The following is a 24,353-nucleotide window of genomic DNA, read 5'->3' as shown; positions in this document are numbered from 1 at the left end:
GGTCTGTCGCCCAGGCTGGAGTGCAGTGGCGTGATCTCGGCTCACTGCAACCTCCGCCTCCCGGGTTCACGCCATTCTCCTGCCTCAGCCTCCCGAGTAGCTGGGACTACAGGTGCCTGCCACCACGCCCGGCTAATTTTTTTTTTTTTTGTATTTTTAGTAGAGACGGGGTTTCACTGTGTTAGCCAGGACGGTCTTGATCTCCTGACCTCGTAATCCGCCCACCTCAGCATCCCAAAGTGCTGTGATTACAGGTGTGAGCCACCGCCCCTGGCCCAGTGAGGGTTTTTGAAACAGTTTATGTTCTGGTAGGGGACGCTGTCTGTTAAGATGTGAATGTGGCCAGATGCAGTGGCTCACACCTGTAATCCCAGCACTTTGAGAGGCCAAGGCAGGGAGATCACAAGGTCAGGAGTTCGAGACCAGCCTGGCCAATATGGTGAAACCCCATCTCTACTAAAAATACGAAAATTAGCCAGTTGTGGTGGCGTGCGCCTGGAGTCCCAGCTACTCGGGAGGCTGAGGCAGGAGAATCGCTTGAACCTGGAAGGCGGAGGTTGCAGTGAGCTGAGATTGTGCCATTGCACTACAGCCTGGGCAACAGAGCGAGACTCTGTCTCAAAAAAAAAAAAAAAAAAAAAGATGTGAATGTGCGTGTTCCTCTGTTCCACAGTGCCCCCCTCAGGTTGCTCCTCCTCCCTGTCAATCAGCCTGGCCCTGTATGGGTGAGTCCAGCCCTGCTGTCAGGACCCCACTGAACAGACCCCAGAGGTGTGAGCACTGGTCCTGGGTATTCTGAAAGCAAGGCTTTCTGGGTTAATTTGACAGATCAGATTTTGAGAGATAAGATCAGAGTGATGTTGTTACGAAGAACTTTTGGGGGAAGGATTTGAGGCACTGTTGAGCTTGCTCGGCCGACCCTGTTCCCAAGGATGCTGGGGCATCATCGTTCAGGACAGAGCAGGGGAGCAGCGTGCTGGACCCTGTCCACGTCTCTGCGTCGGGGATAGAGGGGAACCTGCTCTCCCCAGGGCTCTGGGCACAGCCACGCCTGCCAGAGGAGAGCTTGACCAGGCCTAAGGCTGGGGTGCCACTTGCACCCCAGGGTCTTCAGAGCAGCTGCTGAAAGTGGCTCCGACATCTTTATTGACTTTAGAAAAACAAAAATGGCAGCCACATGGGGCCAGCATAGGACTCTGAAGTGCAGGCTTGGGAGTGACTGCCTCTTGCAGTTCAGGGACCCCCAGTTTAACATCAGAAGGGTTTACAAACAGCCCCTGCCTCAGGTTGGGCAGGATGGCTCTGGTTTATAATACCAGCAATTTGGAAAGCTGAGGTGGGAGGGTCCTTTGGGCCCGTGAGTTTGAGACCAGTCTGGGCAGCATAGTGAGACCCCATCTCTACAAATAATATAAATTAGCCAGGCATGGTGGTGCACACCTGTGGTCCCAGCTACTCCAGAGGCTGAGGTGGGAGGATCGCTTGAGCCCAGGAGTTTGGGGCTGCAATGAGCCATGATTGTACTACGCTCCAGCCTGGGTGACAGAGCAGGATCCTGTCTCAAAAAAACAAAACAATCCTTGCCCCACCCCCCCGCCCAAACGCGCACACACACACACACACACTGCCCACTAGAGTGATCAGGTGATTTCACACACGCGCACACACACACACATTGCCCACCAGAGTGATCAGGTGATTTCTCACACACACACACTGCCCACCAGAGTGATCAGGTGATTACACACACACACACACACAGCCCACCAGAGTGAGAGTGATCAGGTGATTTTGCTGTCCAGGATTTAGGTTGCCTGTGATGAAGTAAGTTAAGGCTCTAACACAGTTCTGCCGCTTGCACCTCCCACTTCTGAGGCTGGGTGCCCTGCAGGTGCCTTCCTTGGGCAGCAGGTGGCGCTCTTGGTCGCCCAGGGTCCCCAAGGAGCAAGCTGGCTTTTGCTGTGGTTGGTGTGGTGCCTCCCACCAGCACTGTCTATAGTCTCAAACCTCTGGGCACCTGGTCAGCAGCACTGGCTTAGGACACAGCAGCGCCCTCTCTGTTCCCTAAAGCTTGGATTCTTGCTGCAGGCAAGAAGGTTCAGTTTCGGAAACCAGCCCCAGGTGCAACAGACGCGGTGCCCTCCCGGAAGCGGGCAACCCCCATCAACTTGGCGAGTGCCATCAGGAAGAGTGGTGCCAGTGCCGTGAGTGGGGGCAGCGGGGTGTCCCAGAGGCCCTTCCGTGACCGAGTGCTGCACCTCCTGGCACTACGGCCCTACCGCAAGGCTGAGCTGCTGCTGCGACTGCAGAAGGACGGCCTGACGCAGGCGGACAAGGACGCGCTGGATGGCCTCCTCCAGCAGGTGCGTGCCGCCCCGATGTCTTGTCTTTACCAGTGGTCTCTGCAGATGGTCTTGTGCGGGTGGGATGGGCCAGAGCATGGAGACTGGGATTGGGACTGGCAAGGAAGAGCCCTTCCTGGGGTCTCTCACAGGTTCAGAACCTGCCTGAGAGCCAGGGCCTCCTGGATTAGAACAAGCTTAGGGGGCCATGGATGCGTTTCTGGGCATGGCCCTGACTGTCCAGGGTTGAGAGGTGGACTCAGCATGGAGCCCAGGCACTCCTTCACTGTCTGCCGACACACGGGCCGTGGGGCCTGGCACAGTGGATTCAGGCTTCAGTTGCAGACGATTTGTGGACTCAAGGCCTGGGGAAGGAATCTACACGTGCCTGGCAGAGCCTGGCAGGCCTCAGTGTGAATCAGCTGCCTGCCGCCCTCCACCTGCGCCTCCGGGTGAGGGGCTTCACGTCTCAGACCATCAGGCTTCCGTCTGTGACCTACAGTGCCCCTCCCTGGGGTTGGAGGCTAGGCCATCTGGAATGTGGTGCTGGCGAGTGGAGCCTGCTCTTGAGAAACACCCCGGGCATTGGAGCAGGTGCGATGGCCCTGACTGCCTTCCACCCCCCTCACCCATGGAGGTTCCTGAGGCTCCACCTTGGCTTCCTGGGGTCCCTGGGAAGGGGAGCGACTCGCACTGGCTTCAGAACATTAGCCAGGCTATGCAGATGCAGCCTTGAGGTGAACTGAGGATGGGTCTCCTCGGATCGCTGCTGTGGTGGAGGAAGAGACATGGCTGAGCCTCTTGCACCTTTTAGGATGATGGAAGTGGGATGTTCGGGGTCACATCCAGCACCTCAGAACACAGGTGATGCCTGCAGCAAAAAGCACATGCTGTGGCATGTCGGGATAGCAGCTGTATAAAGGACGTTCTTCCATGTTTACGGAGCTCCTCATAGGCGTCCCTCTCGGGTGCGCGGCTGGTGGGACCCTGCTGCACATTCCTTGGGAGGATGTCAGCCTGGCCCTCGTCCACCCCCATCCTGCTCCCAAGGCAGGGCTGGCATGGTGCCAGCAGGAGTTGCTGAAGGGAGCTCGATGGAGTCATCAGATGTGGGACCTGCATTGGCCTGGCCAGGAGGTGCCTGTGCTGGTGCCTGGCTTCTCCAGGTGACTTTGGTTCAGCGCCTCCTGGGAGCAGGCCTGGCCAGCGTCTGCAGGCAGATTGTCCCTTCCCGTGCCACTGTGACGTCCCCTGGACAGCTCGTCTGCTTCTTGCTTCTATATTCATTATGCAGCTGCTTCCCCCCAAGCAGCTGTGGGGGTCAGCAGGACACTGTTGGCTTGTAGAAGAGGAGGGGGATGTGCCTCACCCAGACTGGTCATTTCCAGCCCCTCACAGGCCCTCAGACACGCTGAGGAATGGCAGTGACAAAACTGCACGCCTCAAAGGTGCTTGGCCCTCCCTCTGTGGAAAAATCTAGAGCAGAGATGGAAGGTGTCCACCTCTAGGACTGGCTGAGCCCCAGGGAAACCCGCAGGCCTATCCTTCAAGGGGAGGGGTGTTGACGGCTGAGTAATGTTTAGCAAAGCCTGTCGAGAGCCATAAAAATATTCAGCCTTTGACCTACTAATCTGGCTTCTGGGAATCCCGTCGAAGGAAACTGTTGCCAACCTGAAAAAAACTGCACACAGTAATGTCTGTTTATGCTACAGAGAAACTGGCAGCAGTTTGGGGGTGGAATATTACTCAACTGTTAAAAATGCTCCCCATGGGCCGGGCGCGGTGGCTCACGCCTGTAATCCCAGCACTTTGGGAGGCCGAGGCAGGTGGATTACGAGGTCAGGAGATCGAGACCATCCTGGCTAACGTGGTGAAACCCCATCTCTACTAAAAATACACACACAAAAAAATTAGCCGGGCGTGGTGGCAGGTGCCTGTAGTCCCAGCTACTCCAGAGGCTGAGGCCGGAGAATGGCGTGAACCCGGGAGGCGGAGCTTGCAGTGAGCCAAGATAGCGCCATTGCACTCTAGCCTGGGCAACTGAGCGAGACTCCATCTCAAAAAAAAAAAAAAATGCTCCCCATGGGATACGCTGTGACGCAGAGCCATGTCAGATGCAGCAGAAAACAGTGACTGCTATGCCTGCAGCAAGATGGAGACCAGAGTGCCCTGCAGGCCAGCACGCAGCACCCACTCAGGGCAGTGACCTGGAGCTTCCTCAGATCCCTCTAAGGCAGACCTTCTGAATCCATCTTTGTTAGCAGTCTGGGAGACGAACTTAGCTTTTGTCAACCGGCAACAGCAAGGCAGGCTGGTTGTAGGGAAGGTGGGCTCAGACCTGGCCCCGGAGGTACCCCTCACCCAGCATCCCCAGCCGTGGCTGACTCTTCCCTGGGAGTTGTGATCAGAAACGGGGTGGAGCCCAGCGCGGTGGCTCACGCCTGTTTCCAGCACTTTGGGAGGCTGAGGTGGGAGGATCCTTGAGGCCAGTAGCTCGAGACCAGCCTATGCAAAATACTGAGACCCTATCTATACAAAAAATTAGCTGGGTATGATAGTGCATGCTTATAGCCCACCTACTTGGGAGACTGAGGCAAGAGGATCGCTTGAGCCCAGGAGTTTGCAGCTACAGTGAACCTTGATCACACCACTGCACTCCAGCCTGGAAGAAATAGGAGCCAGGTGTGGTGGCTGGAATCCCAGCACATTGGGAGGCTGAGATCAGAGGATCGCTTGAGCCCAGGGGTTCAAGACAAGCCTGGACAACATAGCGAGATCCCATCTCTTAAAAAAAATTAGCTGGAGTATAGTGGTGCACACCTGTGGCCCCACCTACCTGGGAGGCTGACGTGGGAGGGTCGCTTGAGCACAGGAGGTCTAGGCTATAGTGAGCTAAGATCTTGTATCAAAAAAAGAAAAAAAGCAGGCTAGGGGGGCCAGGGGGCAGGTGATGGGGTCTCAGTACTGCAGGTGGTAGCCCTCCCCTTTTTGGAGCCAGCCTGGCCCCAGCACCTCTAAGACAGTTGAGTCTGGACCTGCCTTCATGACCCTCATTATCCCTTCTGCACCCTGAGGATTGTGTGCGGGGGAACTGGGGGTGGGAGACATCACGGATCGGTAGTGGGCCATCCTCTTTCCTCTCCTCTGTCTCTGTCTGTCTCCCACTGTCTCTGCACACCCTCCCAAACCCGCCATCAGATCTTTTTTCTCTAGTCCCCCGTCTCTCAGGATTCCCACAAAGTGATGGCTGGCTCTGTCTTGCAGGTGGCCAACATGAGTGCTAAGGACGGCACGTGTACCCTGCAGGACTGCATGTACAAGGATGTACAGAAGGACTGGCCCGGCTACTCGGAGGGGGACCAGCAGCTGCTGAAGCGGGTGCTTGTCCGGTAATGCCGCCTCCCATCCCCCAGCGTGTCCCCACCCGCATGAAGGCAGCCAGAGCTTACCCAGAGGATGCTGGGGTGGTCTTGTGTGGTCCTGAAGGCCACAGGGCTTGGGAGCAGGATGGAAGGGTCCAAGTAGGCCTCTCTGGTCATCCTCCCTACTGCCCACGTGCTGCCCCAGGGCATCCCGTGGTGGGGGAAGGCCACGCCCACAGAGTGGGACGGAGGTGTGAGTCACTGGCCCCGACCTTGGAATCTTCAGACAAAAGGCCTCAGTCTGCTGAGACCCTCCTCAGCTGTCCCCAACTTCCCTTCATGCTTCCCTCCACAACCTGGGCATCCCCACAGGGCCTGGGAAGTTTACTGACTTTTTGAAAAGAGCCTCTCAAGAACCTGAAGTAGAGAGAAATAAGGCCAAACGACACTCCCGGCAGGGCAGGCGTCATTAAGCAGCGTTAATTAAATGCATCCCCTCAGGCTAATTGGGACCCAGGGTCAGAAGTGGCAGCAGCTCAGGGGAGCAGTTAAGGAGGCAGGCGGCTAATGATTTCCTTCTCCACTGCTGCCAGCTAGGGAGCTCGGGCTGTGAAGCAGGTCAATCTGCTAATTAGTCCGTAAGTGATTTCTCAGGGACTCGGAGGTATTTATGAGTTTGTAGTTGTTTTTTGGAAGTTCAGCTGTTTAAAGCAGTAATTGCCTCTGGAAAGCAGAATGAAGTTGGGGGTCCACTCTGCTCCCCTGAGAGGGTAGTGCCTGCCTGTCCACCCTGGGTGTGCAGGTCAGGGGCCTGCGGGGCACTGCCCTGGCTTGGCGGCAGGCTGGCGGAGGGCACAGTCTTGGCAGAAGGCCCGCCCCCATCCTCATACCCTGTGTCCTCTCCCTTGGCCCCCTGGGTTCCTCAGACCCTTAGGGCACTGGAAGGAGAACTGCCCAGAGCTAGTGGAGTGAGGTGGAGAAGGCTGGGCTGCGTCTCTGGGGCGTCGGGGAGCTTCCCCGGGATGCAGGCTCCAGAGCCACCTCCAGCTCCCCTGATTCAAGGCTCATGTTCCGTCTGCTGAGTGAGCTTGCTGGGCTCATGCCAGCCCCTTGGCACTCTGCTTTCACTCTGGGCCGGCATGGGGATCAGCACTGCCTTCACAAGCTTCCACTAGCGTGCAGGGGGCAGGGTTGATGTCCCTGGGCCATAACCACATAGAAGGTGACCTGCGGTGCCCCTCTGCACAGCTGTTTTTTTTTTTTTTTTTTTTTCCTATTTAGCACCCCATCCCTAAGAAAGCCCCATTTATAGCAGTTTTTGACACCATGGCTTCGTGTATATCAAAGCAGGGCCTTGGAGTATTTGTTACCAGCTGGGCTAGCCCAGTGCAGGCCGTTAGCCTAGTGCAGGCCGTGAGACAGATGGGATGTGGGGGCCCAAGTCACTGCAGGAGCCTCCCCAGCTGAGCTGGCACCACATGTGGCTTTGGGGGGTGGTTTCTCCACTCATGTTCTCTTTGTTCATGATGTCCAAACCCGATCTGTCCCTGGTATCCAAATCTCCTCTCATCACTGTCCATGGGTCAGGGGTCCTGCAGGTCCCCCCAAGAGTTCCTGATTCCTCTGCCCAAGCCACACACTGCCTGGTGCCCTTACCTCCAACCTGAGCCACTCCCCTCTCCTGTGAGCCCCATGCCAGAGTCTATATACTCCTCCTTCCTGCTCCTCCCTGGTGCCAAGGGAGCACAGCTCCTGGAGCACCTCTCTGAGGACAGGGCTCCAGGAGGACTGCTGGCCACATCTTCATGCCCAGACGATGGTCCTGCTGAGCCAGCGGTTGATCACATCTAGACTTGTAGAGTCCAAGATGCTTTCCCTCCACGTTGAAGGTCAGAGGCTTCCCACCCCAACCCTGTGTTGGTCCACAGAGCCAGGGGCTGGCCAGGTACCTACTCTGGGATGGTGGGCACCACGGCCCCTGCAGGCTGAAAACTTGCCTTATCCGTCTATCCATCCTTCTGTCCTGTGTGTGGTAGTGGAAAGGCCTATCCTACTGCACGCCACCTCAAACTGCTCTTGGCAGGCTGCTAGAGTCTGTCCTCCTCTTCCTGGTTTTCATCTCTTTTTTTTTTTTTTGAGATGGAGTTTTGCTCTTGTTGCCCAGGCTGGAGTGCAATGGCACGGTCTGGGCTCACAGCAACCTCCGTCTCCTGGGTTCAAGCCATTCTCCTGCCTCAGCCTCCAGAGTAGCTGGGATTACAGGCATGCGCACCATGCCCAGCTAATTTTGTATTTTTAGTAGAGATGGGGTTTCTCCATGTTGGTCAGGCTGGTCTCAAACTCCGGATCTCAGGTGATCCGCCCGCCTCAGCCTCCCAAAGTGCTGGGATTACAGGCGTGAGCCACCGCGCCCAGCTGGTTTTCATCTCTTGCTCTTTTTTATTCTCCTTTTAGGAGACTTCTTTGACATTTCTCATCCCGTCTCTTAATTTACTATTATTTGTAGTTTCTTTTTTTTTCTTGAGACAGAGTGTTGCTCTGTTGCCTAGGCAAAGAGATGGGGTTTCACCATGTTCTCCAGACTGGTCTTGAACTCCTGACCTCAAGTGATCTGCCTGCCTCAGCCACCCAAAGCACTGGGATTACACGCGTGAGCCACCATGCAAGGCCTATTATTTCTAGTTTCTAAGAGTCTTCCCCGTTGCGTTTTCATAGGAGCATGTTCTTTTTTTTTTTTTTTCCTGAGACAGAGTCTTGCTCTGCCACGCAGGCTGGAGTGCAGTGGCATGATCTCGGCTCACTGCAACCTCCGCCTCCTGGGTTCAAGCAATTCTGTGCCTCAGCTTCCCGAGTAGCTGGGATTACAGGTGCCCGCCACCACGCCTGGCTAATTTTTGTATTTTTAGTAGAGATGGGGTTTCACCATCTTGGCCAGGCTGGTCTTGAACTCCTGACCTCATGATCCACCCGCCTCGGCCTCCCAAAGTGCTGGGATTACAGGCGTGATCCACTGTGCCTGGCCTAACTCATCATGTTCTTATTTCATGGAAAGGATGTCTTTTTCTTTCTTTCTTTCTTTCTTTTTTTTTTGGAGAGGGACTCTCACCCTATCGCCCAACCTGGAGTGCAATGGCGCAATCTTGGCTTACTGCAACCTCTGCCTCCCTGGTTCAAGGAATTCTCCTGCCTCAGCCTCCTGAGTAGCTGGGATTACAGGCATGCACCACCATGCCCGGCTAATTTTTTGTATTTTTAGTAGATCTGGGGTTTCACCATGTTGGCCAGGCTGGTCTCAAACTCCTGACCTCAAGGGCCTCAGCCTTCCAAAGTGCTGGGTTTACAGGCGTGAGCCACCGTGCCCAGCCAGGATGCCTTTTTTTTTTTTTTTTTTTTTTGAGACTGAGTCTCACTCTGTTGCCCAGGCTGGAGTGCAGTGGTGCAATCTCTGCTCACTGCAACATCTGCCTCCCAGGTTCAAGTGATTCGCCTACCTCAGCTTCCCGAGTAGCTGGGATTACAGGCGCCTGCCACCACGACCGGCTAATTTTGTATTTTTAAGTAGAGACAGGGTTTCACCATGCAGGCCAGGCTGGTCTGGAACTCCCAACCTCAGGTAATCTGCCCATCTCAGCCTCCCAAAGTACTGGGATTACACGCATGAGCCATTATGCCCAGCCCAGGATGTCATTTTTAACCTACTCTAAGGATGTTTATTTTATTTATTTATTTATTTATTTTGAGACGGAATCTTGCTCGTCACCCAGGCTGGAGTGCAGTGGCGCGATCTCGGCTCACTGCTAGCTCCGCCTCCTGGGTTGACACCATTCTCCTGCCTCAGCCTCGCGAGTAGCTGGGACTACAGGCACCCGCCACCATGCCCGGCTAATTTTTTGTATTTTTAGTAGAGATGAGGTTTCACCGTGTTAGCCAGGATGGTCTCGATCTCCTGACCTCGTGATCCACCTGCCTCGGCCTCCCAAAGTGCTGGGATTACAGGCGTGAGCCACCGGGCCCGGCCTCTAAGGATGTTTTTTAAAGAATAACAGCTTTATTCAGATACAGTTCATGTAACACAAGTCATCCATTTAAAGTGAGCAGCTCAGTAACATTTTGTATGTTCATAATATTGTGCAGCCACCACCTCTGTCTAGTTCCAGAAAATTTTCATTTCCCCAAAAGGAAACCCCGTCCCCATCAGGAGTCATTCTCCCCATTCCCTCCCATGCTCCCAGCCCCTGGTAACTACTAATCTGCTTTCTGTCTCTATTGATTTGCCTGTTGTGGACATTTCAGATCAATGGAATTATACACTATGTGGCTGACATGTAGTCTGTGGAAACTTGTAGCTGTGAGGAATGTTGAATCAGGACCGGGCGTGGTGGCTCATGCCTATAATCTCAGCACTTTGGGAGGCTTAGGTGGGAGGATTGCTTGAGCCCAAGCCTGGGCTCAAGTTCTAGACAAGCCTGGGCAACATAGTGAGACCCTCATCTCTACAAAAAATGAAAAAATTAGCCAGGCATGGTGTTGTGCTCTTGTGATCCCAGCTACCCTAGAGGCTGAGGTGGGAGGATCACTTGAGCACAGGAGATCCAGGCTGCAGTGAGCTGTGACTGGGATTAGAGGCGTGAGCCACTGCGCCCAACCTATTTTCTGTTTTTTTTATTCCAGTCATCCCTGGGTGTGTGTGAAGTGGTATCTCGTTGTTTGTTTTTTGTTTGGTGGGTTTGTTTGTTCATTATTGCTCCTTGCAGGGCAGGGCTAACCCATAGGCAGTGTGCCCAGAGTAGCCAGTGTCTCGTTGTTTTGATTTGCATTTCCCTGATGACACATGGCATTGAGCATCTTGTTATGTGCTTTTGGCCATTTGTATAGCTTCTTTGAAGAAACGTCTATTCAGAGCTTTTGTTTTTCCAAGGACACGAAAACTGGCATTTTTTATTTACTTATTTTATGTTTTTGAGACGGAGTCTTGGTCTTGTTGCCCAGACTGGAGTGCAATGGCATGATCTCTGCTCACTGCAACCTCCGCCACCCGGGTTCAAGTGATTCTCCTGCTTCAGCCTCCCAAGTAGTTGAGGTTACAGGTGCCCACCACCACGCCCGGCTAATTTTTTTGTACGTTTAGGAGAGACGGGGTTTCACCATGTTGGCCAGACTGGTCCTGAACTCCTGACCTTAGGTGATCCGCCTGCCTTGGCCTCCCAAAGTGCTGGGATTACAGGCGTGAGCCATGGCGCCCGGCCTGTTGATTTATTTTTTAACGTTTTCATCTCCCTGTGGAGTCTCTTTTCAAATGTATTTTCGTGTTCCTCTGTTTTGAGGTCTGACGTTTGTTGCCTGGAAGCTGCAGTGCAGCCCTTGGGGACACTGCACAGCTTGGGGCCTCTGAATCCCGATGTGCCCTAGTCCTGGGCCCTGTTTCTTCTTCTCCTGAGGCCACACGTCTGGCCATCCTGTTGTCCAGCTGTGGCCCAGGTAACTTCCCAACTGCCTGGAGGAGTGGCCCGAGCCTCTCTGCTGCCTGACAGCCCTGGGCTCACTGTCCTGCAGCCCCACCAGCAGTGATGAGGATCTGGAGTAGAGCTGTGGGGGATGGCCCTGCAGCAGTCTGTTGTCCCCTGAGGTCGTGGTGCCTCTTGCTCTGGGCCCTGGATTCTCTGGATCCTGCAGCAGTCACCACTCATGCTTCTGCTATGCTTTCCGGTGTCTTCGCTCCTCCTTTTGTCGCTGCCTTGCCTGTCCAGTGGATGCAAATGCCTGTTCTCAGTTTTCTGTCTTTAACTGGGAGTTCTGTTTATATCCACATGGCTCTCCTCTCAGGCCACCAGGGAAGTGACACCTGCAGTGGTCTGTAGCCTAGCCCATTTGTTAGGGAGATGGGCTCTGGGTGTCACTGGCTGGCAGAATGGCCATGGCCCTGGACTTAAGTCTCTCTGCAGGGCCTGGAGGGGCGCTAGGCTGCCCTGAGATGGCACAGCCCCCGGGAATTGAACAGTTGGGTCAGAGAGGATACCCATAAGCTGCAGGGTTGCTGGCGGGGGTGGGGGATTCCACTTGCCCAGATCACATGGAGCAGGAGAAGGGGCATGCACTGGGGTGTTTCTTCCCTTCTTCCCCAGCTGCATCACCTAGTCAAGCTGGTGGCCACTCTGCCGCCCTCCAGATCCTGCTGTGACCTGGGCTTCCAGGAAGGCTGTCTCATCCTAGGCCAGGGCCCTCCGTTCTCTTCTGCATTTTGGACAGTTTCTGCAGTGAGCGTTCTGAACAGGATGAACAGCTGTCTTTAAAAGCAGGGTCCAGCACCCTAGCGTGTGTCCCTGGTCTCTCCGGTAGCAGGCACCTACACAAAGTGACCCTCCTCTGGGCTCAGGGGGACAGTGAGTGGGGAAGTCCTCCTTTGGGTGAAGTCGGGGGCAGGATGGCCTCAGGCCCAGGCTCCTGTGACCCCTTGGCCCTGCTCTGGATTTGGGAGGAGGGGGGTCCCTTCCTTGAGGCATCTCCACCGGGCCCCCATGTGGATACAGGCCTGGGGCCCCTAGGCCCCCTCAGCACCTTCTGACCTAGCCCTGCCTCTCCTTCGCAGGAAGCTGTGCCAGCCACAGAGCACTGGCAGCCTCCTTGGAGACCCTGCTGCCTCCAGCCCCCCAGCCGAGCGTGGGCGCTCGGCCTCGCCCCCACAGGTAAGTGAGGCATGCCTGGGGTGACTGTCCCAAGCACCTGCAGGGCACCCTGTGCTGCATCAGTAACCCTTGTCACCTTCCTCACCAGCTCCTTGGAGCATGAGCTGCTCCGAGTTGAGCCGCCTCCCTCCGCCCAGGGACCAAGGGGGAAGCTGTCGGGTTGGGGTTGGGGGCAGATTCCTGCCAGTGTAGCCGCAGCACCCCAGTGTCACAGTGCGGAACCTGGGACGGGGGGCGGCTCCCTGATGTGGGCTCAACCCTGGGCTTCCTGCTCCTGTGTCACAGTTATCACTGGGGAAGCATGCTGAGCACAGCAGCGCTTTAGACCAGTCCCCAGGGGTGGCCCTCTCACACACTGGGCCCTGCCCTCCCCCTGCATCGATCCCAGCAGGCTGATGGGCCCCAGCTGAGGCCACCCTGAGCGGCACCTGGGACCTGACTTGGTGCTCGGGCGCCCCCATGTGGCCAGCGTGGGCCTTGCAGGAGGCGTTGGGTTTTCTAGCCAGGCCAGGGGATTGCCTGTTGCTGCTCAGCCACTCTGTGCTCCCCTCTAAAATGATCTCTGCTCCTCTCCAGAAGCGGCTGCAGCCTCCTGATTTCATCGACCCCCTAGCCAACAAGAAACCCCGGATATCGCACTTCACTCAGAGAGCTCAGCCTGCCGTCAACGGGAAGCTGGGCGTGCCCAATGGCCGTGAGGCCTTGCTGCCCACCCCAGGCCCACCAGCCAGCACGGACACCCTCAGCTCCAGCACTCACCTGCCCCCGCGGCTGGAGCCCCCGAGGGCCCACGACCCCCTGGCCGATGTCAGCAATGACCTGGGCCACAGCGGCCGAGACTGTGAGCACGGAGAGGCGGCTGCCCCAGCCCCCACTGTGCGCCTCGGCCTGCCCCTGCTGACGGACTGTGCCCAGCCCAGCAGGCCACACGGCAGCCCCTCGCGCAGCAAGCCCAAGAAGAAGTCCAAGAAGCACAAAGACAAGGAGAGGGCGGCTGAGGACAAGCCCCGGGCCCAGCTTCCAGACTGTGCACCTGCCATCCATGCCACCCCCGGAGCCCCAGCAGACACCCCAGGTAGGTGCCCAGGCAGGAGGGCGTTGCCGGGACTCTAAGTACTGGCCCCACACCTGCCTCACCCTCATGGGGTGTCGAGGGGGCTCAAGCCAGGGGAGGGTACCCTGTTGCCCCAGGCCCCATCAGATTTGCCCTGTGTGCCTGGCACCTGGCACCCTATGTTCCTGCACCTGGTCCTCTCTCTGCCTGTCTGGAGTGCCCGGTGCCACTTGCAGTCAATGTGCCAGGCCAGCACTGGGGGCCGGAGGCCCAGAGCCTTGTGGGGAACTGAGGCCGCAGAAGGGGCTAACATGCAGAGAGGAATGGGGCCCAGGCCCCAGCTCTGACTGCAGGGAAGCCCCAGGAGCCAGGGCCATGCTGAGGTCTGCTGGGGTTCAGGGAAGGCAGTGGGGGCCCAGGCAAGCCAGCCCTATTCAGGGAGAGGCAGCACAGGTGCAGATGGGCAGATCCTGGTGGGAGAGGGATAGCACCTGGACCTCTGTAGGCACCGTGCGACTGTTGTGGACTGTAGGTTTCTGCTGTGGGGACAGGGCCTGGCAGGCTGGGATTGGGGAGCCAGGAGACCTGGGCGGCTCCGAGACCACAGCCCAGGCACCTAAACTGAGCAGCAGTAGCACCCGCCTAGCACCGTGGCCATGAGCCTGCGCAGCTGTTCATTTATAGGAACCAGCAAAAGCAGTGGCCAGCGTGCAGCGGCTGTTCCACCACCATGTGCGACAGGGGCTGCAGTGGTCCCATGTGGTGATGGCGGCCAGTTGCAGATGGCCACTTCGCTCTCGGCGCCAGCTGGCCCAGGGCAGCCCAGGTGGTGTCACCTGCTGTGCTTTTGGGTTGTGTCTCTGGGGAGGAGGCTGAGTCAGGGGATTCCTGGGATGAGGGTGGGAGCCCTTCTTTCATTATAGCTTTGCGTTGCTCAGAGGGCCATGCCCCGTCCCCTGCCGTGGCTGGAGAGCAGGTCCTCACAACTGTGGCTGGGTCTTACTGGATAGGAAGGAGGACTTTCGGGGTTGGGTCAGCCCTGCCTCGTGCTGGGCTTCCCACCTCCCGTGGGACTGCATGTGGGGGCCGACGAGGAGAAGGTGGCCTCACTCCCTGGGCAGCCTCTCTGACCAGGGCCATGCTCAGGGCAGGACTCCTGATTCCCAGGACACACCCACACCCCACAGCCAGACCTGGGCCACGATCAAATGGCAGGATCTGCCATTTGAGACCCTTGGCCCGGGTCCAGGGTCCACAGACCACTCTGGGCTGTGTCCCTTCCTTGGATGCCCAGTGCCTAGGTGCCAAGACAGGCCTGGGGACTCAAGGTGGTTTCCTGTCTGGCCTGGTGCGTATTGGCCCCTAGGCAGTTCATCCCCAGCCCAGGGGCTGTCATCTCTACCACAGGTGAGAAAGTGCAAAGCAGGGGTAGATGTCCCAAGCACCAAGAAGAGGACAGTGGAGGCACCAGAAGCTGAGCCTGGTGCTGGTGGTCCATGTTACCAGAGTCCTGAAGGTGGTACTTGTGCAGGGCATGTCTTAGCTGTCCTGTGCCCGTGCCCGGGACAAGCAAGTAGAGAGACGTGGGCTGTGAAGGGGAGAGATGGGGAGAGGAGCTGCTGTGGGGGTGTTCTCCGGGGCCCCGAAGCAGGGACCAGCTTGGCTGGCCCCACACAGCCAGAGCTTGAGTAGGAGTCGGGGGCCGCTGAGGTTTGCCAAGGGCTGGACTTTGAAGGTCCCACTGGTACCAGGTTGAGCTGACCCTGAGCCTTGATTTCCCCATTTGTCATCCTAGCTGGTGAAGATCTTGGGGCATGTCAAATGAGGTAATGTTGACCAGCCTGACACATGGCAGTTACCTGTTGTAGAATACCCACGGAGGCCACTGTGTCGGGGGAGCATGGGCTTGGCCTTCGCAGCTGCGCCTTGCCTCTCACTTCCTTCTGGCCCGGACCAGGGTCAGACCCATTCAATACATGCCCATTGAGTTGCGTCCCTGGGAAGGCCACAGCCTCTTAAAGACAACCCAGGTGGGGGTGGTGGTGATATTGAAGGCAGTGTCTGGCCCAAAGTGGGGAGTGTTAGAAACTTTGTGGGGAGTGAGCTTCGTCCACTTTTGGGAATTTGGCAGCAGAGAAGCTGCTGTGGTCAGCCCAGGTGTGTTACACTGAGAGAGAGGGCTCAGCAAACTGGAGATCGCAGACTCCTGCTCTCTCAGGGGATAGTGCAGAGGGCCCCTGAAAATGTACACTAGGGCCAGGCACAGTGGTTCCGCCTATAATCCCAGCATGTTGAGAGGCCAAGTCAAGAGGATCACTTAAGTCCAGGAGTTCAAGACCAGCCTAGGCAATATAGGCAAGCCTCCTCATCTCTACTAAAAAGTAAAAAAAAAAAAAAATTCGCCAGGTGTGGTGGTTCACGCCTTTAATCCCAACGCTTTGAAAGGCCAATTCAGGAGGATTGCTTGAGGTCAGGAGTTTCAGACCAGCCTGGGCAACACAGTGAGACCCCATCTCTACAAAAATTTTTTTTAATTAGCTGGGCATGGTGGCATATGCCTATAGTCTCACCTACTTGGGAGGCTGAGGCAAGAGGATCACTTGAGCCCAGGAGTTCAAGGTTGTAGTGAGCCATGATCGCACCATTGCAACTCCAGCCTGGGTGGCAGAGCAAGACCCTGTCTCTAAAAAAAAAAAAAAGTGTATTGAGGATACATCTGAAATTGATAAAATCATTTCTGTATTGGAAAGAAAGCCACTGCAAGAAGGTCTAGGAAACGCACTAAATTGTAGTTGTGGTCTTAGGCGACGCGCACTTCAGTCTTCCTGCCCCTCCCCTCCCTGATTTCCAGACCCTCAGGGGTGTTGTCTTATGTGGCTGGGGCACCCCACCACATGGCTCAGGAGCAGGACAGCTGCCTGGGGTGCCATCTAGCCATCAGCTGTGCAGCTTTGGGCAGGCCCCTGAAGGGGCGAAGGGCTGAGCGTCATCATGGACACTTTGCTCACGGATGGCCGATTGGGGTGGCCCATGGGCTCCTCTGGCTGGCCCTGTCCTGGAGCTGCCTTGTGGAGCGTGCAATTCAGTGTCTAGTGGAAAGGACGGGATGATCTGGGTGGGGCGCAGACCAAGGGCCTGGAACTTTGTCAGCACCAAGAGATGCAGGCCCTGCTGGCCATCTTGTCTTTGTCCTGTCTGGCCAGAGACTGGGATGCCCCAGAGACTCAGGTCAAGCCAGGGGTCATTTGTTTTCAGCTTAGTGACCTTTGACATGCAGTCAGTGGAGGCAGCAAGGGCCTGGCCTGGGGGAAGCTCTGACCGGTTGTGCAGGCTTTGGCCCTGCAGTTCCCTGACCTGTCCGCTGTTTGCCAAGAATGTGACTGTGGTGATGCCTGGGTGCTCTGTGTCCTGCAGGGCTTTGCCCTGGACACGCAGGTGCACGCTGAGCTCTGCTCACCACCTGGAGGGCATGCCCAGGTCCAGCAGCCCACAGTTGCCAGGTGCGAGGGGCTCAGCCCTTGCACCTGCCACACAGTCATCCCCTCTGCTATCCCTCTATGTCCCTCCAGCAGCAAAGTGTGCAGTTTTCATGCATGTCCCCATCCTGGCGTGCTTCCTGCAGACCGGTGCCATGGGCGCAGACTCAGGAGGTATGTGTTTGCTCTCGTAGGTTTAAACGGAACCTGCAGCGTTTCCAGTGTTCCCACGTCCACGTCGGAGACGCCTGACTACTTGCTGTGAGTGTTTGTCTGGGCCCTGCAGGCCAGGCCTCCCTTTTCTGGGTTCAGACCCCCTCCCCCAGCACTGCAGGTTATCAGAGGTAGAAGCCACTGCAAGTCTGAGTATGTGAATTCCAAACATAGCAGCCTCTTCTGGGCCAGGCCCCCTCATAATCCAGGGAATCACCCGAGAGGCCAGGCCGCCGGTGGAGCCAGGATGGCCACTTCCTGGGTGGGGCTGGGTCCTTCCAGCCTCCACTCAGTGGCCCCTCTCTCCTGTTTCAGGAAGTACGCAGCCATCTCCTCTTCGGAGCAGCGCCAGAGCTACAAGAACGACTTCAATGCCGAGTATAGCGAGTACCGCGACCTGCACGCCCGCATTGAGCGCATCACGCGGCGGTTCACCCAGCTCGACGCCCAGCTCCGGCAGCTCTCCCAGGGCTCCGAGGAGTATGAGGTAGAGCCCCCCCGCTGCCTACTGTGCCCTGGCTCTGGCGGGAGCCAGGGCCCACTTGGGCGCGCACCATCGCCACCACGAGCCTAGTGGCCTGCTTGGTGGCCCCAGAGTCTGGCCCTTCCCCAGGCAGTGCTTCTCCCCCTGGTGCACTCCATGCAGCAACCCCATGGTTCTGGCCCGGCCCTGGGGTCCTGTTGTGGGAGTCCTTGAAGGCAGCCCAGCTTGTCAGCCTCCTTTGCAGTGGGGACAGCTGTGACCCACCTCCTTGGATGGGGGCGAGCCGGGGTACATGGATCCCCACATGTTTGAGTGCCTGGGGTCCTCTCACAGCCTAGGACACAGGGCTCTTGGTACCTGTGCCAAACCCTCAGGAGACTCCGCAGCTGAGCTCTGTCCAGCACCCTGGGGCCCATCCATGCTGCCACAACTATAGCAGGGGGAGGTGACAGGTCCCTGTGGTCCTAGGAATCAGGACTCCTGTGGTCCCCTGGCTTGAGCTCACAGCTCATTCAGCTGCCCTGTGTATACAGAGAGTCTCCACCCTTAGCCTAGCCTTGGACGCAGCCGCCCCACCTGCCACCTTTCGGAACTGGTGACCTGACTACAGGGCTGGGCCCCGATTAATCAGATGCCGGGGTCTCTCTTGGCCAAGGCCCCTTTGCCTTCCAAAGACGACGACTCATGATGGGGTTCTAGGGGCTGCGAGCCACGGGTTCTTGGGGCATCTCTCCTTCCCCTTCCCTCCCTCTTTGCTGCACCACCCCACCCCCTCCCCACCCCCCCACGACATGGATACTTCCTTGTCCTCCCACGCCCCCACAACAGCAGTGCCTCACCTGCTATTGCCTCCAGGGTACCCGGCAGCCTTTCCCTCATGCCCCACCCACTCTGGAGCTACAGCTGCTGTGGGCCCCTGGGGTGTTACTTGGCCTTGTCCTTGAGGCTGCCCCACCCTCCCATGCCTCACCCTTCTCAGAGCACCTAGGACCACTCAATTTGGGTTTCCTGTAGGCGGGGACACATTCTGTTTTCTCAAAATTTTGTTTTTCTTCTAGACTACTCGAGGGCAGATTTTGCAGGAATATCGAAAAATCAAAAAGGTGAGTGTCTCTTGTGTTGGGATGGGCTCCAAGTGAGCCATGGGAGCTGGAGGGAGGAGGGTGGGCCCGGGGCAGCCTCCCTGCCCGCTACTTCCAAGGTGTGGGGGAAGAGCCTTTGAGTCTGAGGCCAAAGTTGCCCCACCACCCCCAGCTAAGTCTTCAGCTGTGGCATCCTGGCCCAGCCATACAAGCTGCGGAGGTGCGGGGGACCAACTCCCACTCTGCCCTTGGACCACAACCCTCCTTGCTGGGCACCAAGCCCAGGTTTTTGGTTTGGGGGGGGCACTGGCCTGCTTACAGCGGGGAGCAGCACACAGGGCGGCTCTGTCCTGAGCATGACTGTGCTGTCCCACAGACCAACACCAACTACAGCCAGGAGAAGCACCGCTGCGAGTACCTGCACAGCAAGCTGGCCCACATCAAGAGGCTCATCGCCGAGTACGACCAGCGGCAGCTGCAGGCTTGGCCCTAGCCGCCCTCCCCAATGGCGGGGATCTGGGAGGGTCAGGGGAGCAAAAGGCGGTGAGAGAGGATTTATTTAAAAAAATAAACCCGAGGAAGATGCTCATCTGAGCCAGCACCGCCGGCTTTCAGGGCAGCCCCTGCAGACGTCTCGCCCTGGCGGGTGGCTGCAAGCCCACCTTGGCCCTCCCTGCGCTTCCTGAGCAGTCCCTGCCTATGATGGGCCCCCCAGGAAGCCCACTGCCTCCTCCCTGGCTGCAGCCTCCGGGGTTCAGCCTCCTGTCTCGCCAGAAGACTCCTAGGCCCTTGGGGTGGCGTGCCTGCCTTTTCTAGTTTTATACAAAGACAGCCACTTTTAGCTACTGCTAATGAGACTTGAGTCTATTTTTGTACAAAAGAGAAGCAAAATCTTTTTTCTAAACCTGTGCCTCCCTCTCCTCGGACACCCAGGGTCTAGCCGCTGCCCTGGGTCCTGCCTGCAGTATTACAGAGGTCGTCGAAAGGTGCAGCTGCGTTCTGAGGGCGTGGGGAATGGGCAGGTGGCCTCTGCTGGTCTCTGGCTCTACGTTTAGGCACTCCTGTCCCCAGCCTCTCCTCCTCGGGCAGGGTCTCTGCTCCAGCAAGCAAACAGGGTGGCCCAGGTGGCTATTTTGAGAACTCCAGCTGGTGCCCCCAGACAGCTGCTCAGAGCCAAGGGGGCAGAGGGCTTTCAGCGCCCCCAGGCCTGCCCTGCTATTTCAGGCCCTCAGCTGTCGGGGGCCACTGTGTTTCTGTGCTCCAAGTTGAGACTCGGCCGCAGCGGCGTCAGACTTTTCTTTGCGATGTCCTCGGTTTCCCATTTGCTGCTGCTGCTGCTCATTCCACACTGTTGAGACCTTGTGGTCTCGATGCTGCTGGCCTCCCTCCGTCCCTCTGTCCACTTGTGGGTCCTGGGGTCGTCTTAGCAGAGCCACCGCCAAGGTTTGCACTCAGGGAGGGGCTGATGGAGGGCTGGGCGCCATGGGGTCAGGGAGGCCCCAGGGACCCATGGGCAGAGCTGGGGAGCCAGGAGGATGGGTCTGCCTGCTCTGGGGGTGCAGGCTCTGCAGACACCCCAATTGCTGCTTTGTTGCTGTGCCTAGTCTAGTGTCCCCCAAAGCATCAGGGGGCCACGCAAGTGTGCGTGTGTGAGTGTGCGTATGTGGGGACCACCCAGGGCATGGTGGGGTCTGAGGCGTGTGTTCCCATTTAGGGCTGAATGAAGCCATGACTTGGGAAGGTGGTGGGGGGTGGGTGGCGGCTGTGACTCAGGGCCCAGGGATCACATGGGGGTCACTGCTGCCATCAGCAGTCAGGCAGGGAGAACAGAAATGCAAAAATACAGATGTGTCTATTTTTCTAAACTTGGGGGTGGAGGGGTGCCTCCTGACAGCTTCCAAAGAGCTGACTGTGGAGGGCCCACAGTGTATCCCACCCCTGCCCGAGAGTCTCTCTCCTTTGGGACCCCCGGGTTCCCAGAGCTCCGAGGAAACTGATCCTTCATGTTTCAATAGCTGTTGTTGTTTTTCTCTTTGGGCCGGGCCGGGCCGGGCCGGGCCGGGGAAGGGCCGAGCAGGCTCCAGGAGGCCTCCAGAGTCAGCTGGACCTTGCTGTGTCGCCCGCAGGCAGCCCTGCAGACACCGGTGAGGTGGGATGATTTCAGGAGGTCCCAGCCCGGGACTGCCCGCCCCTCTGCCCTGGGAACCAGTCCAAGGGGCTGTCAGTTGAATTTGCCTTTTTGTTGTTGTTGTTGTTTTTGTTATTTGTTCTCCTTTTAAGGAATTATGAAGCTAAGAAAAGTTTTGTGTTTTGGGGGTCGGTGGACAAAGTTCTAGTTGATTAAATATGGTCTAACTTATTGATACTATTTTTTTTTCTTTTAATGTTGTACTGTGGAGAAAAACTATTTTGAGCCATGGGGTTGGTGTTTACAAGAACTTTCCACTTTTGCCAAAATGTTACAATTGAAAGGCATCTGCGTCTTCAGTTTCCTAATATTTTCTTAAAAGATCTAGTGTCCTTTTTGTACACTAAACAGGTGAATGCTGACTTTTTTCATTCTCCAATAAATTTCACTGAACTGAACCTGGCAGCCCAGGCTGCCTGGCTGGTGTGTGTGGTGTGTGGTGTGTGTGGTGTGTGGGTGTTGGTGTATGTGTGTGTGTGGTGTATGGTGTGTATGTGTGTGTGGTGTGTGTTGGGGTGTGTGGGTGTGTAGTATATCTGTGTCGGTGTGTGTTGGGTGTTGTGTGTGGGTGTGTAGTGTGTGTGATGTTAGGGTGTGTGTGTTGTGTGGGTGTGTTGTGTGGGTGTGGGGTATCTGTGGGTGTGTGGGTGTGGTGTTAGGGTGTGGGTTGTGTGTTGGTGTGTGTGGTTTATCTGTGGGGGTGTTAGAGTGTGGGTGTGTGTTGTGTGGGTGTGGTGTATCTGTGGGTGTGTTGATGTGTGGGTGTGGTGTATCTGGCCGTGTGTGTGTTAGGGTGTGGGTGTGTGTTGTGTGGGTATGTTGGTGTGGGTGGTGTATCTGGATGTGTGTGTGTTAGGGTGTGGATGTGTGGTGTGTGGGTGTGGTGTATGGGTATATGAGGGTGTTGGGGTGTGGTGTGTGGGTGTGGTGTATCTGGGGGTGTGTGTTAGGGTGTGGGATTGTGGGTGTGTTCATGTGTGGGTGTAGTATCTGGACGTGTGTGTGTTAGGGTGGGTGTGGGTGTGTATATGTGGGCGTGTGAGGGTGGGTGTGGTGTATGGGTGTATGAGGGTGTTGGGGTGTGGTGTGGGTGTGGTGTATCTGGGGGTGTGGTGTGTTAGGGTGTGGGTTTGTGTGGGTGTGTTCATGTGTGGGTGTGGTATCTGGACGTGTGTTAGGGTGGATGTGTGGGTGTGGTGTATATGGGTGTGTGAGGGTGTGGGTGTGGTGGTGTGTGTTAGGGTGTTGGTGTGTGTTATATGCAGTGCGTGCTAGGGTGTTGGGTATGTGGTGTGTGTTGGGTGTGGTGTGTGGGGTATGTGGTGGGGTGTGGGTGTGGTGTGGGGTGTGTGTGGTGTGTGTTGGGGGTGTGTGTTGGGGTTTGGGTGTGTTGGGGTGTGGGTGTGTGGTGTATCTGGGTGGTGTGTGGGTGTGGTGTGTGTTGGGGTGTGGGTGTGTGTTGTATCTGGGTGTGTGGTATGAGGGTGTAGGTGTGTGTGTTGGGGTGTGCAGTGTTGGGTGTGTGGTGTGTTGGGGTGTGGGTGTGGTGTGGGTGTGTGCTGTGTGGGGGTGTGTTGGGTGTGTGGTGGGGTGTGGGTGTGATGTGTGTGGGTGTGTGTGGTGGGGATGTGGGTGTGGTGTGGGGGTGTGGTGTGTGTTGGTGTCTGGGTGTGGTGTATCTGGGTGTGTGGTATGAGGGTGTAGGTGTGTGTTGGGTGCGTGTGGTGTGTGTGGCGTGTGTTGGGGTGTGTGTATTGGGGTAAGTGGGTGTGGTGTGTTGGGTGCGTGTGGTGTGTGGAGTGTGTGGTGTGTGTTGGGGTGTGTAGGTGTGGTGTGTGGGTGTGGTGTATGTGTTGGAGCAGTGTGTGGTGTGTTTTGGGGTGTGTGGGTGTGGTGTGACAGTGGGTGTGTGGGGTGTGTTGGGGTGTGTGGAGTGGGTGTGTGGTGCGTGTGTTGGGGTGTTTGGTGTGTTGGGGTGTGTGGGTGTGGTGTGTGTTGGGGCAGTGTGTGGTGTGTGTTGGGGTGTGGTGTGATTGTGGGGGTGTGTGTTGGGGTGTGGGGTTTGGGTGTGTGGTGGGTGTGGTGGTGGGTGTGTGTGTTGGGGTGTGGGGTGTGTGGTGTGTGTTGGGGATGTGTGTGGTGTGTGAGGATGTGGTGTTTGTTGGGATGTGGTATGTGTTGGGATGTGGGTGTGTGTTGGGGTGTGGTGTGTGGATGTGGTGTATGTGGGTGTGTGGTATGAGGGTGTGGTGTGTGTTGGAGTGTGCGGTGTGGGGTGTGTGTGGTGTGTTGGGGATGTTGAGGGTGGGTGGTGTGTGTTGGGGTGTGTGGGTGTGGTGTGTTGGGGTGTGTTGGTGTGGGTGTGTGGTGTGGGTGTGTGGTGTGTTGGGATGTGTGGATGTGGTATGTGTGTTGGGGTGTGTGTTGGGTGTGGTGTGTTGTGTGTGGTGTGGGTGTGGTGTGTGTTGGTGTGTGATGTGTGTTGGTGTGTGGTGTGTGTTGGGGGTGTGTGGTGTGAGGGTGTGGTGTGTTGGGGTGTGCAGTGTGGGGTGTGTGTGGTATGTGGTGGGTGTGTGGTGTGTGTTGGGGTGGGTGTGGTGTGTGTTGGGGTGGGTGTGGTGTGGGTGGTGTGTGGTGTGGGTGTGGTATGTGTTAGGGTGTGGTGTGTGTTGGGGTGTGAGGGTGTGGTGTGTGTTGGGTGGTGTGTGGTGTGTGTTGGGGTGTGTAGGTGTGTGTGTGGTGTGAGGGTGTGGGGTGTGTTGGTGTGTGTGTTGGGTGTGTGGTGTTGGTGTGTGGGTGCAGGGTGTGTGGTGTGTGTTGGGGTGTGGGTGTGTAGTGTGTGGGTGTGTCACATCCTGGTTTCTGTGGTGGCTGTCCCTGTCCTGTGGTTGGGGGTGGGCTGGCATCAGGAGGTGATGTGACCTGGGGCCGCCATAATGATGAGAAAGGGTTGTTCAGGGGCTCTGGCTGGGACCAGATAAGAAGGCAAAGTTTGCAGCCTACCTGAGCCGTTGCCTGAGAAAGGACCAAATCAGAGGGCCCTGTAGGTGACGGGAAGCGCGGGGGTGGGGGCAGGCTGGGTCAGGGCGGAGGGATAAGGAGCCATAGCAGGTGTGTGAGCACAGCAGTACCCTCGGGTGTGGATAGGGTGGGCTGAACCCAGCATTGGGATTCCTTGGCCCCCTGTGGCACCAAAGGCTACAGGAGTGGGGCTGGGGGTGGGGGGAAACCAGCTGTGACTGTCTCCCTCTGATGAAAGCAGCAGCAGGTAACGGTAATATTACCTGTTCTTCCCACACTGGGGCAGGGGCATCCCCTGTGCCACTAGTGGGGATGGGGAAAAGGCCTGACGGGAGCGGCGGTGGTGCAGGTGGAACTGGAGCCAGGGGCCATGGAGAACATAACACTCAACCTGCCAGCCAAGGACAAGAGGGGGTGCATTTAGTAAGGGATAACACCGAAGAACAGG

General features: G+C 56.9%; 1 protein-coding gene across 1 annotated transcript in view; it reads left to right on the top strand.

Moving 5' to 3' along the window:
• The window catches only part of ELL (elongation factor for RNA polymerase II), a 76,667-nt gene extending 55,385 nt beyond the window's left edge, over positions 1–21,282 (top strand). Inside the window, exons 5-12 of the mRNA XM_003817770.4 lie at positions 2,089–2,363; positions 5,607–5,731; positions 12,291–12,387; positions 12,964–13,462; positions 17,112–17,178; positions 17,446–17,617; positions 18,673–18,717; positions 19,073–21,282. Of these exons, the coding sequence (XP_003817818.1) occupies positions 2,089–2,363; positions 5,607–5,731; positions 12,291–12,387; positions 12,964–13,462; positions 17,112–17,178; positions 17,446–17,617; positions 18,673–18,717; positions 19,073–19,189 (1,397 nt within the window). The 3' untranslated portion in view covers positions 19,190–21,282. The remainder of the gene's footprint in view (positions 1–2,088; positions 2,364–5,606; positions 5,732–12,290; positions 12,388–12,963; positions 13,463–17,111; positions 17,179–17,445; positions 17,618–18,672; positions 18,718–19,072) is intronic.
• Positions 21,283–24,353: the final 3,071 nt, after the last annotated feature.

Source organism: Pan paniscus, chromosome 20 (assembly GCF_029289425.2).
Source record: "Pan paniscus chromosome 20, NHGRI_mPanPan1-v2.0_pri, whole genome shotgun sequence".
Classification (NCBI taxonomy): domain Eukaryota; kingdom Metazoa; phylum Chordata; class Mammalia; order Primates; family Hominidae; genus Pan; species Pan paniscus.
This window is presented reverse-complemented; position numbering and strand designations above follow the sequence as displayed.